The sequence below is a fragment of the Antechinus flavipes genome, chromosome 2, assembly GCF_016432865.1.
Source record: "Antechinus flavipes isolate AdamAnt ecotype Samford, QLD, Australia chromosome 2, AdamAnt_v2, whole genome shotgun sequence".
Classification (NCBI taxonomy): domain Eukaryota; kingdom Metazoa; phylum Chordata; class Mammalia; order Dasyuromorphia; family Dasyuridae; genus Antechinus; species Antechinus flavipes.
Genome location: NC_067399.1, coordinates 654,629,468 through 654,643,375, shown reverse-complemented (window position 1 = coordinate 654,643,375; position 13,908 = coordinate 654,629,468). Strand labels below are relative to the sequence as shown.

At 55.5% G+C, this 13,908-nt stretch overlaps 1 protein-coding gene across 2 annotated transcripts in view; it reads left to right on the top strand.

Annotated features, from left to right (window-relative positions):
- PALD1 (phosphatase domain containing paladin 1) overlaps nucleotides 1–12,665 on the top strand; it is a 73,203-nt gene extending 60,538 nt beyond the window's left edge. For both annotated transcript variants that reach the window (XM_051982528.1, XM_051982529.1), the window contains exons 19-20: nucleotides 6,191–6,346; nucleotides 12,281–12,665. In XM_051982528.1, coding sequence (XP_051838488.1) covers nucleotides 6,191–6,346; nucleotides 12,281–12,430 — 306 coding nt within the window. In that variant the 3' untranslated portion in view covers nucleotides 12,431–12,665. The remainder of the gene's footprint in view (nucleotides 1–6,190; nucleotides 6,347–12,280) is intronic.
- The last annotated feature ends 1,243 nt before the right edge of the window (nucleotides 12,666–13,908 follow it).

Genomic DNA, 13,908 nt, shown 5'->3' with positions numbered 1-13,908 from the left:
TTTAAAAATACAGCTAACGAGGCTTCAGAGGCACTGACACCTTCTTCTGAATTCCCTTCATGGGGGTTTTCCAAGTCCTTGGAAGCTGTGGCAGAGTCTTCCGGGTTTTGAGGAGAGGGTCAGCACTGGGCTCTGTCATTCTGAGGACTCCTAGTGAGTTTGAAGAGGTTCATCTCCAGAGCACCAGCCGTCATGGAGTAAACGGGGGGAGGGAGAGACTAATTCCTTTCAGAGGCCATCAATTAAGGCAGAGAGGGATTGAGATCTGCAGTAGGGGAGGGAGCACCCATACCAGGGAGGTGACATATTCTAGAAGTCATTAAAAAACTGGAAATGATCTCTGTGATGAATGGGTATTCCTACTGGGGGCTGAACTTGGCGATCAGGAAAATCTGGTGTTTCCACCCCAGACACCAACTGTGTATCGCTGGGCAGGCCAGCAGCATAGACTGTATAAAAGTACCAGGATCTGAAATTCGAGGAGTCACTTAGGGTCTTGCTCAGGGTCATACTGTTAGTAAGTGGCTGAGACCCATTTTGAATCAGGAAGGGGATTCCAGGCCTGGAGCTCTGTGCACTATGGCTCCACCTAGCTACCCCAACTTAGGATAATGGAAATCTGTATGTATAGTCAGCCAGGGATGTAGTCAGAATTTTACTGATGACTAAAAATGAGAATTACAGGTGAGGAAACTGAGGCAAACAGGTGCAGTGACTTACCCAGGATTCCGTGTTATCTTTGGATCTGGGACTAACAGAGCTTTAAAGATGGGTGATGTTATTCCCCTCATGGAACATCCTAGGGATGAGCACTCATGGGGGGAAGGGAGGGGCAGATGTCTCCAATTGCCTGTCTTTTTAGAGACAGATCATGGCAGCCCTCTGAATGGGATGGGACCATAAGTTAGATTTAGAAAAGCCATAATGACTGTGAGAACTGAAAAGGAGTTTGAAGTCATTGTGAAAACATTTACTTATGATGGTACCAAGAGTTAAGAACAAAACAAAATGTTTCCCCTCAGAGGAATATTTTTATGATGATTATGTGCATACTTAAGGCTTAAAAAGTAAATAAAATTTAAAGAAATTTTATTACTAAGGAGTTTAGTAAAGCTATACTTTTTTGTTGGAAAAACTTTAAAAAATGGACAGATGACTGTTTCTAATGGAGACAAAACAGAGCTCAAGGACCATTAATTAGGTCCTTGAAGGGAGTAGAAGAAGGCTTTGAGTTGAAACCAGGTTTTTTTGATTTTACATTACACTTCTTTCCACTATTTTGTTATTTAGTCACTTTTCCAATCGTGTCTGACTCTTTGTGACCCCATTGGGGGTTTTCTTGGCAAAGACACTGGAGCGGTTCTCCAGCTCATTTTACAGATACGGAAACTGAGGCAAGCAGGGTCAAGTCATTTGCCTAGGGTCACAGGTCACCAACCCCCCTCTCGGTGTCCTGCCTTCCCTTCAGCACGAGGATTATTCTGTGAGTTAAACCTGCTCTCTCCTGCCCATGTCCCAGAATGCACTGACAGATTGTGGTCTACGACGGCTTCTGATCAGGCCTTTCTGTCTTGTCCAGCTATGACATCATCCCTCATCTGCCCTTGGCCAAGCATGAAATCCAAACTGACGCTGCTCCTTTTGGACTGGCTGCAGCTGCTGCTGCATTCGATGGACCCTGCCCCTGAGGGGACGGGATATCTCTGCACGGGTCATCTGCGGCGTCCCGGCCAAAGTTACTGTTGTGGATAATGATGTTTGCAAAGCCCTTTGCATATATCCAGAGGTGGCGGGACTTAGTGAACAGAGACTTGTGTCTAAGCTAAAAAGAGAGGGGTTCGAGTCCTGCCTTTGACGTGATCCTGAGCGAGCTGCTTCTCTGGTCGTGCTCTGGGAGGCCCTTTAGGGCCTTGTCTCTAAGATGGGGTTAAATCAAAACACCTGCCCCACAAGGAGGGTGGGGGTTAAATGGGAGAATGGCTGTAAAGCAAAGACCTGAAAGGCTCACGTGGAAGTGTCAGCTGTTGTGATTTAGTAGGAATATAAACTTCAGGAGGCCAGGGAATGGCCCGCTGAGCAGCGCGGATGTGTATGGGTAGCTCTCAAACAGCTACCGGCATACAGGAAGTGCTCAATAAGTGCTTGTCGCTGGATTATTTTGCCAACCTCAGGGGTCACAGGTCAGCTCACCAAGGACTCATGGGATCCCTTACAGCTGTGCTCCAGAGGTCATTGCTTCCTTCTTCTTGGGTCAGCAGCCCTGTGAGGTGGACAGATTACTTTAATGGATGGTCTTTATAAATGGTTTGGCCAAGAAAATCTGTGACTTCCTGGCTGGTTCTTGGGAGCTGCACTAAGCTGGGCTGGGCTGTGGATGGGACCAGCCCTTATTCCGAGCCAAATGAGAGAGGCTGGTTCTTGTGTGTCAAATAGGGTGTTGGGTTCAAATGCTGCCTCAGGTATTACTGGCCTGTGACTTGGGACAGCTTATTTAGACCTTCCCGGGCTACCGTTGCTGCATCTCTAAAATGAACGGGACGGGCCTCCGAGACCGGTCCAGAACTGAATCTGGGCTCATTTGGTACCGTGACTGAGTTCCCCTCTGTGTCCTCAGGAGGCACCAAAGGGAATCTCAGCTGAGCCTTACCTCTGTTTGTCTCATCTGTTAAATGGGGATAATAACAGCATCTGCCCCTTAGGGTTGTTAGGATAAACTGAGGGGATGTTTATAAAGTGCTTTGCAAACCTTAAGGTGATAGATAAATATTATTATCATTACCTGTAGCACTAAGTGGGACATCTCTAGCCTCTTCCCCCTTACTCCTCCCTCTCTAAGGGAGTCAGAGGGCAGAGTGGGGAGGAAGTGGTAGTTGGGACCAGCACCACCGTTTTGCTCTCTTGGAGAGAGGGTTCTAGAGTGATCGGTCTGTTCCCTCAGACATTCTTGTGAGTCTGGGGTGGGATTTTCGGGTTCGAGCTGACTTCTGACTGCTGTTCGCAAACCCTGGGAAACGGTATCCAGGAGAGGATGACCCCTGAGATTAAATAGCACAAACATGGGGGTCTTTGGATGGGTTTTGCCCAGTCGGCCCCTGACCCTGTCCCAGGCTGACAGCCTTAGTCCCGGCTTGCTTCTGCCTTTCACTGTGTGACTCCCCCAAGTTCCTCAACCATTATGGGCTTCCGTTCCCTGCTGCAAAGTGCCAGGGTCGGACCCAAGGATCCCTAAAGTCCTAAACGTTAGCCTGAAGCAGCCTCAGTTACGGAGTGACCGCCAGCCAAGGCAGCACAGCCGGCTGGGGTATTTTTATCTGCAGTTGGTCTGGTCTTGTCCTGGAAATTGCCGGCCCGGACAAAGTTTAAAAAGCCTGAGACCCCCTTTAGGAAGAAAAGGTCATTGTCTCTTACCTCCAGCAAGAGGATGTGTGTGTCGAACTGTCCCAGCAGAGCTAAAAAAAAAAGAGAGATAAAAATGGAATCGTCCGCTTTTAAACCATACCCTGAATTTAGAAGTGAATTGCAGCCTTGCCGGTCGGGCCGCAGCGTCCAGATGTTGGCTGGGCCTTTATCCTGCTCCCCGGGTCAGAGGGATGAGGCGTGGGGGGCAGGGCCATCCAGAGGCTGGCGTGGGGGCTGGGTGGGCGTGCTTGGCTACGTTCGGCAGGGAGGAGACCCCCGAGCCCAGGAGCTTTCAGAGGGGAGGTGTGGATTTGAGGCCCTCTAGACCTGACGTTAAGGCCTGGGGTTCCAAGGCTGGTCCAAGGTTCCTCGGGTCCTAACTGTCCAAGCTGAGATTTGAACTCCTGACGCTGGTGTTGCGGAGTGACGGGTCTGGGCTTGAGCCTCCTGTCTGCCCTGTCCTGCCATAGGCAACTGGGCCGGTCACCTCCACAACTACGTCCCAGGTCCCGGAGATTGGGGTCTGCTCGAGGGGAAAACAAGTTCCTAATAATTATGCTTGTGGAGGAAGGCGGCCCAGACCATGGGCTCAGTGAAATTCTGAGAGGATCCGGTCTTCCCTGAGGACCTCCTGGAAGGAGGCAGAAAGGCTGACTCGGTCCTGGGAGAGCGGCAGGAAAGTGAATGCAGGCGGCCTTCCCGGGTGGAATGGAGGCTTCTGGAGGGCCCGGCCTAATTCTACCTTTGTCTCTGAGTGGGTGTTGCCCGCCCCACTGAGGCCTGCTGAAGACTTCAGGTTAAAAAGTCCCGGGTCTCCCATTGCCCCCAGCACCGCCTGCAGCCTTCCTGGTCTGTGTTGCTGCTCCCCACAGGCTCTGCAGGGAAAAGCGAGGCCGGTGACCTTGCCCAGCCCTCCCTGCCTCCCCCCAATGCATGTCATGGGGTCACCTCTCCGAGCCACGAGGACAAACAGCACAAAATAGGTGCTAAATAACTGCTTGTTGCTGGCTAGAATGGGAATCGATCCCTTCTTGGACTCCCTTCCCCTCTATGTGAATGTCATCTTGTTAAGTGGATGATCCTAAATATCCCTCCCAGACCTGAGGGTCCGGAATTCTGGGCTGTCCCACGAGAAGGTCCTGGGAGCAGATTTGGGAGGAATGCAAAGGACAGAGGCCTGGAGCGGCACAACTTTGAGCTTCAGGGTCCCTGGGAAGGAAGGACTAACTGGGGTGGGGGGGAAGGGGAGAGTCGGGTTTTGCCAACATGCTTCCCCTTCCCTCCCCAGCTCTGTTGGTGTTTCAGTCACTTTGTATTGACTTAAGGCTGTATGAAAGTTCGGGGAATCCAAGCAAAGCGAGGCTTTTCTGTCCTTGTCCCCGACCCCTCTGGGCCGGGAGGTCCCGCCCTCTCCCAGATGGTCTCTGTTCGGGGCCCGAGCCCGGCCCTCCCTTCTCCCGTTGGCTCCCGGGCCGGGGCTGGTCTATCTCGCTTGCAGAGAGAGGAAGAAGGATTGCTTAATCCCTGGTGCATGTGCTGGGGCAGCCCTCATGGACCCTGGGAAGTGACCCAGCTGTCTGTCCTGGAACTAAGGCCTCGGTTCCTTTTCCCGTGCGATGTCAGGGTTGGTCCAGAATGTCGACGGTCCTTTCCAGCCCCGGCGTCCTGTCTCTGTGGGTAGGAAGGAGGAGGGACAGGGTGGGTGTGACGACCCAGAAATCCGACAGAAGCCCCGTGGGAGAACAGAATGTGCTCAGATGTCCTGGGCCCGGGCTGGCTGATAAAGGCCTCCAGCTGTAGTCCAGCTGTTGCAGGGGGCCCACCCTCCCGCTGTGCAGAACCGCGCCAGCCTGCTGCTTTCCTGGTGGACCCTGGGGCCTGGGAGCCGGAGCCAAGGCCCCTCGGTCCTGAAGGACCGCCTCTTGCGGTCTTGGGGTGGAGAGATGAAGGAGGTGCTTCCCCTTGCGCCCCGGATGGGACGGCCTGCCCAGAGGTCACTCTTAGGGAGCAACCGTCAGCTGCCACTCAGATGGTAACTTGGCATAGGGCACAAATGCTGTCCTGAGGCGGTTGCCCAGGTGCGGCCCTGCAGGGCTGGGGGTCGCCAGAGGGCACAGGGATGGGCTGGAGGAAAGTGTCTGTTTTACCCATTCCCTGGCAGGATTTTCCCCTTCCTGATGGAGTATTAGTAGTTTGTTGAGTGGCCCGCTTGTTTTAGGAAGGGGACCAGACTTCTGATTTGACTGACAGACGGAGCGCCCATCGAGGGCTCTCGTTACAGCTGATGATAGGAAAAAGGGGGGCTGGAGAGTTAAGTGGCTCGCTGAGGGTCCCACAGCCGGCATTGTAAACCCGGGTCTGTAAACCCAGGTCTTTCTGGCTCTCCGCTGTGCTCATTTTGGTTTCTGTTTGCTGTGAGCATGCTCACAACTAACAGCCTCGTGAAGTAGTTGTACAAGAATACCTTCATTTTGTGGGTGAGGAAACGGGAAAATCGGGGACTTCAGCCCAGGGCTTCTCTGACTCGGGAGTCCAGCTCTCTACGCCACCAGGCTGATTTCGGAGGCAGCTGGGATCCGAATCTCCTTCTTGCTCCAAATCCAGTGCTCATTTCCCTGGGCTGGGACTCCCCAAAATTAGTAACTCCGAGTCTTTCTGGCCTTCCAGGCTGCCTGCTCGGCCCTTCGGGAGCCGGAGGCGGATATGAGGGCACGAAAGGGGCCCAGTGGGCCACGTCCACCTGCATGGCCCCCTCAATCTCACTCCAGAACTTCTCCTTTCCTTCCTCCAGGGAAAAACGGCCAAGGAAGAGCAGGAGGCGCGGACTCTGTACCTCAGAAGCCTGCAGTACCTGGAGCGCTACATCTTCCTGATCCTTTTCAACGCCTACCTTCACCTGGAGAAGCCGGGTTCCTGGCAGCGGCCCTTTAGCGTCTGGATGCTGGAGGTGAGTGACCGCCCGCCTCGGAACCCCGCTCCGCTGGGGCAAGGACCCCCTTTCCCCTTGTTACTGAAGGGCATGAATTCTGCATTGCCCCCTTGGATATGGAATAACGAGACCCAACATATACATATATGAGATATATATGTGTGTGTGAACATATATGTGTGTGTGTGTAATCACACACACACACACACACACACACAGACAGAGAGAAACACACAGAGACAGAGCACTTGAAGGTTTGTTGTTCTGCCATTTCATTCCTGTCTGACTTCTCATGACTCCTTTTGGGGGTTTTCTTGACAAAGCTCCTACAGTGATTGGCCATCCCCTTCTCTGGCTCATTTTACAGATGAGGAAACTGAGGCAGGCAGGGTTAAGTGACTTCACCCAGCTAGGAAATGTCTGAGGCCAGGTTTGAACTCGAAGGCCCCCTGACTTCATAGTGCTTATAATCTAGAAGAGGGAATAGGCTATCAATACAGATAGCTCTGAAACATAATATTTCATAATCAGTGCACTGATATATGCAAAACTAAATGCTATATAAAGGTAGAGGGGGAAAGTTACTGTCAACCTGGAAGATCAGAGGGGAACTTTGCACCCCATTTACCTAGTCTGTTATCACATTTATTCCTCATAAGGCCCCTGGAACTGAGGTGCTTTTATTCTTCCCATTTTATGAGAGGAAACCAAGGCACAGAGAGGTGATTTGTCCAGGCCAGTAAATGTCTGGAGACAGGAGCCACACGTGGGGCTCCTTGGTTCCCTAGTTCACCGCGCTACCCACAATGCCACTTGGAATACTTCAGTACTTTGTTCATAGCGGCCTTGGGAGGTGGGCATAAAGGCATTGTGGTCCCATTTTACAGATGAAGAAAATGGTCTTAGTTGCCCAGGCTCGGATGTGTCAGAGCTGTGTAGGAAAGCTCGGAGCAGGGATTCGAACTCGGGTCTCACGACTCCCAGCTTCAGTCTCCCAAGGCCAGGGTTCTTCCGGCTCTGCTTCTGGCTCCCAATGGAGAAAGTCTCCGGGTGCCCACCCTGAGTCTCCTTTGGGTGGCGGTGTCTGGGTTCTGTCCGATCCCTCCCCTCCTGCTTGCCTTGCTCTCTCCCCTTGCGCAGCCCCCTCCCCACTATTGCTCTCTGCCCTCTTTGATCAGCCACACTCCAGCCTGACTCCTTGCCGTCTGACTCCAGAGCCGAGTGCGGTACCTGGCAAATCTCGGGTCCTTCCCCTGATGGGGTTTTATGGAGTTGAGCCAGGAGGACCTTCTCTCCCCTGCTCAGGGTCCTTGGATTTCTGGGGGCCCTTGGGCTGCTGTGTTGCCACAGTGGATTTCCTCAGGCCAGTGTGGTGTCTACAGGGTGGTCTCTGGGCCCAGAGACAGCCAGAAACTCTCAACAGAGGGCCTGATATGGAAATGGGGGCCAGTCCCTGGAGGGGTCTTCTGGTTTGTACCCTGCTCCCATTTACAGATGAGGAAACTGAGGCTAAGGGAAATACAGGACAAGCCCAGGGTCACACTGCTAGAGCATCTCGGAGCTGGGATTTTAACCCGGCCCTCCTGCCTCTGTGTGCACTTTCCCTTCTACATTTGGGTTTTCAGAACCAGTGGAACCTAATTTGGCCCTGAAGGGACTGTAAATGAGTCCCAGAGCATAGTGGGACTGGATTCTTCTCCAGGGCAAGGCCCTGACTTTAAATTAGATGGGGAGACAGGTTCCGGACCGTGGGTTTCCTTCCGCCTATTCCGAGCCACAGCCGCTGTGGAAATAGCCACGTTGTGGGTAGGAGGGAGGTCCCCGGGGCCTTTGCCTCCTGGAATGACCCGAGAAGCCTATAATGTCGGCTTCCCCCAGGCCGGCCCTCTGCTAATTACCCCATCTGCAGGAAGGTCGGTCATCCCTCCCCCCGTTTCCCAGCTCACCCCTGACCCTGCCAGTTTTGGTTCACGGCCCAGAGCCGGAATGAGCTTTGGCCCAGGAAGGGGAGGACCTCGGGACGAGAGGGAAAGATGGTGTCACTAAGTGGGAACGAGCAGAGGCTCTCCAGTCCGGGAGGCGTGAGCGGACAACGGGGCCGGTCGGAGGCCCAGGAAGGGATGAATCGGGACCACGCGGAGGGCAGCCACCCTGATCGTGGCGGCCCCGGGCTCACAGCCGTTGGCTACAAGTGCCCTCCGTGCTGAAGGAAGGTCCCAGGGCCAGTTTGAAGGCAGAGTATGGTAGTTCAGGGGCCAGCCACCATTTGTGAAGTGCCTACTGTGTGCAGAGAGAGCTGCACGAGCCCCAGGGAGGAGCCTGGCATTTAGAACTGGACCTCCATCAGGTAGTGAGCAAGCAGTTACCAGGGCTTCTGTGTGCCAGGGGGACAGAGAAAGGCAAACCCCCAGAGAGGATCCCTGCCCCAGGGGCTGACATTCGGAGGGGCCCGATGCCCAGAGAAGGCCCCCATAGAAAGTGACTCTGCTCAGAAAAGTAGCGAGGGTGGACTGGAGAGCTGGGGAGGTGATGCCAGCATGATCCTGAAGTACTAGGGAGCCATAGCAATTGAGTGAGTGGGGAGGAGCCGTGGTCAGATAGGGATTTAGGAAGGTCTCTTTGGAAGCTGAGGGGAATGATTCCTGGCACTTGGGATAATTAGGCTGATGGGTCTGAATCCCATTGCAAGGCCCAGCGGTGTCTGGGCCAGAGTTAGGGGTGGGCTGTGAGTGCAGAGAAGGGGGCGTCGCTAAGAGATCACCTCTTAGAAAGCTGGGTCACAGCGGAAGTCGCTTGCTGTGTTGCTCAGGCAGTGAGATTGACCGTCGCTGGGCCCCCTCCTTCAAACGCACTCCCTGCTCACTCTTCGTCACCTTTGGGACTCGGCCCCCATGCGCTGTGACTCCCCTGGGAGGCCTCCCTGGGCCCCAGCTCCGGCGCGCTGTCCCTCCTCGGACTGCCTGGCGTGAGAAGCCCCAGAGTCTGGCCAGCGGCCTATGTCGTTGGGCACAAGGAGTTCCCAGTGGCCGGAGACTTCTGGGACGCCTTGATTCCTTTTCCGCCCGGGCGGCATCTCCCTCCTGGAGAATGGGTTGGCTTTGGGGCTCCATCTTCTGGAACAGTGCCTTGCACACAATAGGTGCTTCATCAGTGCTGTTGGACCGGCTAGCCCTCAGTGCTTCCACCTCCAAACCCAGCAAAACGTAGACGAGACCCACGACCCCCGAAACACGCTCTGACCTCCAAGCCCTCCCTGGAGCACAGGGAGACTTTTGCCCTGGGCCCCCTTGGACCTTGTCTCATGGGAGGCCTGGCCCTTTCCTTCCATCCCCTAGATCTCTAATAAAAGAAAGGGGATCCGTGGTCTCACAGGCATGGCAGAAGGGAAGCCCCTTTCCTCCCTCCTCCCCCCTTTTCATTCAGTTTGCTCCCATCCTTTCCCTAGAAAGGAGGAAGACGGTCAGGAGGGGGTTGGGATGGAGTGTGCCAGCAGCAGTCCCTGGAGTGCGACTTCCCAGGAGGCCCAAGGGGAGGTGGCTCTGGGCTGGGTTACAGTGAAACCCCCTCTGTTCTCGGTCCCTGGCTTAAGAGGGGCCTGTGTGTGGGAGGGGCTGGATTGGCTTCCGCTTCCTTCCAGCCTCCCTCCTCATCTGGGGTAGGGGGAGAAGGGGCCTGGGCTGGAGGACACCCCGGTCAGTCACACAAGGCCACATTGTGAGCTGGGGGCAGCGCCAAAGCCAACAGGGCGGCCGGGCCGACCCCGCCAGGGACAGGAGGGCCCGCAGGGGCTGGCAGAGCCCTCGGGGCAGGAGGAGGGATCCGAGCTCTCCCCTTCTGGAGTTCTGAAGGGGCATCGGGCCTTTGGGTGGGCTGGGGAAGGAGGGGAGAGCAGAGGAAGAGGAAGGGGGGAGGATGGAGGAAGGGCAGGGGTGGGGCTTAAAACACATGGAATCGGGGGTTTGGGGGGGGGAGGGACCTTAGAGACCCCAACTGGGGTTCCAACCTGGAAGACAAAGGCTTCTGATAATATCAGAACAATGACTAGAACTGGCTCCCCTGGAGATTGTGTAGCGTCTGAGGAGGAGCCCGCCACTTGCCAGGCTGTCAGGGGTCCTCGCCCAGAACAGCTGTTTCCTAGAGGAGAAAACTGATCCACGGCAGCGAGACGGCACTAAATCCCTGGGTCTTTCGGGACACTGTGTCACCTCAGGACGGCCAGGTGGCGCCGCAGCGCAGAACTCTGCTGCTGGGCTCGGGAAGAGCCGAGTTCAAATGCAGCCGGAGACTCGCCACCTGTGTGACCTGAGCCCCTCCCTCACTTAACCTGTCTGAAGTGGAGATAACAGCAGCTCCCGCCTCCTGGGGCTCTTGTGAGGATCAAGTGAGAGCATGTTCACAAAACAAACAGTATAAAAGCCGGCTTTATTATTATTAGCCATAACTTCCGTCTAAGTACATCGCAAATAATAATTCTTTGGGTGAGTCCAAAATGCACCATTCAGTGCTCAGCTTACTTCTGCGGATGATCTATTTCCTAAAGTCCTGTTCCTCAAGATTCCCCCGGAAACTAGACTAGGGAGGAGATAGAATCTGCATGTTGGAAGAGAGGAAACTGAGTCAGAGAGTGTGGGCTAATTACTGAATGGTATAATTGGCAAGGTGGAGGCCTGTGGATGAGGAGCGGTGCGTACATTGCCCGATCCAGTGTTTTTCCTCTTGTCGGAAAGGAAATGCTCCATAAGGGGGAATATCCAGAGTCACTGTCTGTCTCTCTCTCTCTGTTTCTGTCTCTGTCTCTGTGTCTGTCTTATTTCATCTCTGTCTGTTTCTGTCTTCTCTCTTTCTCTCCGTCTCTGTTTCTGTCTCTCTTGTAAAAGGGTGTTTAGATGAATAAGGTCCATATAGACCTTATAAAACCATCTTTATCAACCTTGTAAACAAAAGGCGTCTAGGAGACTTTTTCGAAGAACAGCCCAGCGCCGGGGTGTGTGGCCGAGGACGTGCAGCTCTGGCTGGCGGTGTTGCCGCGGACTCGCCCACCGCCTCTGCTGCTCTGTCCCCGTCCTAAACCTCCTGTCCGTAAAACGAGGGGCTTTTAGTGTCCCCTCCCCAGAGCTGCTGTGGGGAAAGCGCTCTGTAGTGTATAGAAGTGGCCGCCATGTTTCTATCCTGTAGTGGAAATGGGATGGCAGTGGACGGCCCTGGTTCTGCTCCAGGGCCCTCCAGCCCAAACGCTTCCCCTGTCCCGGCCACAGCATCATCAGCACAGAAATGGTGGAGCCAGAACTTGAACCCGAATCTTTGTGCTTCTAGAGGCCCTTTCCTCCACGGGAAGGCCAGCTTCAGATGGACCTTCCTCTGGGGCCTGGGCTGGAGCCCAGGGTCCAGTCTCCCCTGCTTTCTCCTTGCCCCCATTACATTTTCCAGGGGACCGAGATGCCATTCCTGGGAGGCTCCCCTAGGCCTGTGCCTCGGTTTCTCCAGGTGGAGAAAGGGAATTTGATAAGTGCAACTGACTCCTCAGCCATGTGTGGTCTCCCGTCCTTTCTGTCTAGAATTCTATGACTGCAAAAGAAGGGAAGGGAGGAGCATTTATTAGCCACTTACTGCATGCCGGCACCGGGCTAAGTGCTTTACAGATATTGCCCCTTCGGATGGAGATGCCGGTGGATGGGGTCTAGGCTGCAGACCCCCTTTATCTCTCCCCCCCCCCCTCCGGGTTTCGGCCTGTCCAGTTCTGCCGTTGGCCCCTTCTTCCTGCCTCCTTCCTGTTCGCCCTGAGCCATCTGTCCATTGCAGGATGAACCGACTGGGAAGGGGGGGTGGGCGAGGACGGGAGGGAGACAGACGGTGTGGGAGGAGAAAGGCCGTGCGAGCGCGGGCCCCGACTCCCCCCCTCCTCATTCCTCCCCTCCCCCCATCTTCTTCCCGGTCCCTCTCCTTTCTTCCCAGGTGGCCGCCAAGGCCGGAGTCTACGAGATCCTCAACCACTTGGGCTTCACGGAGTTCGAGGCCATCGAAGACAGATCCCTGTCCAGGCTGCGCTACCGATGGCAGGAGCGGACCCTCAGCCCCGGGCCCTTCCTGGGGGACTTCCTGTAGGAGGAGGAGCAGAGCGTCCCGCCCACTGCGCCGTCGGCCTCCCGGGACGCCTCCCCCTGCTGGTGGCTCCTCCCCCTTTTGCCGGGAGAAGGAAGGGGCCGGGCCGCGGCCTGAAGGAAAAGGCTTCTCCTTTCCCCGAGAGCCGGGTGGGGGATGGGCTGGGGAACCTGCCTTACTTATAAAGGGAGCTTTGAGAGGGACCTTTCTCCACACAATAAACCGCATTGTAAAGGAAGGCGTGCGGCTGGCTGGGCGCCTGTGCGGCGGCTCGCGCGGTGCGCCGGCGGGGAGGGGGCGGGGCCTCGGCGGAGCTCTCCCTGCTGCCCCCGCCCCGCGGCAGGCCGTCTGTCTGTCAGCGGCCGCTAGAGGAGGACCCCGCGGACGGGCTCCAGCTCCGGCTCCGGCTCCGGGGTGTGGCTAGTCCCCGGCCTTTGATGTTCGCTGGCCCTCCCCGCTCCCACGTGCAGTGCTCCGGGAAGGCTTCTCCCCCTTTCCCTCTCTTTCCCCCCTCCCCCCCAGCCTTCGCTGGACTCGGGGCTGCAAACACTGCGCAGACCTACTGTGTGCAGATGTGCAGGGCTGTGGGCCGTGCGGGAGTCACGCAGCCAGGGCCTCTAGTCCACCGGTCCATTTTACAGATGAGGAAACTGAGTCCCAGAGAAGTGGTCACACACATAGTAGGCAGGATATGAACTCAGAACCTCTGACTTACCCCTCTGATCTAGGATACTGGGCCCAGATGCCAGGAAACACCTCCAAAAACCCGGAGAAGGAGGAGGAAATGCCCCAAATGCAGCTGCCAGAGAAGGAGGTCCCTGGATGGGATGGGGAGAGCAATACTCTTGTAGGGGCAGCAAGGTTTAACCTGCAGTCCAGGAGCCGTTTTATTCAGAAATCGTTTGGGAATTATATTTTATTTTACGCATTTAAAGCTTTGTTCACAAAGATTCATGTGAAATACTGTCTACTGCACAGACTTTAAAGTGCTGGGTACCTGTGAGCTATAGCAGATTGTATCTCCCATTGAAAAGGGGCAGCCTAGTGGAGAGGGCTCAGAACCAGGCGAACCAGAAATGTGCCAGGCCCCGGGCTAACCCCGGGGGATACAGATGGGCCCCCAACAGCTTACAGTTTAGTGGGGGGAGACAGCACACAATTATAGCAGCACAATCTGTAATAAGCGGGAGGGGGCTCAGAGGGAAGCGTGAGCTTTGTGCAGTGTTTGAGGATCAGACCCTGACGTGACCGCCGGAACTGGCGGGCTGGCCCAGAGCCTTTGAGCCTTGGAGTCCCGCCCCGGGCAGGCAGGCCCAGCCTCCTGTGGGTGCTGAGGTGTGAGACCGCTGGTTCCCCGGAGCTTCTGTGCCCCAAAGCTGCGCCCGGTGGTGGGGAGGACTCACGCAGGTGGCAAGGGCTGCCCGCCTCTTGGCCGGGTGCCCCGTGGGCACAGTGGCAGCTGATGGGCTGAGAGAGGGGGC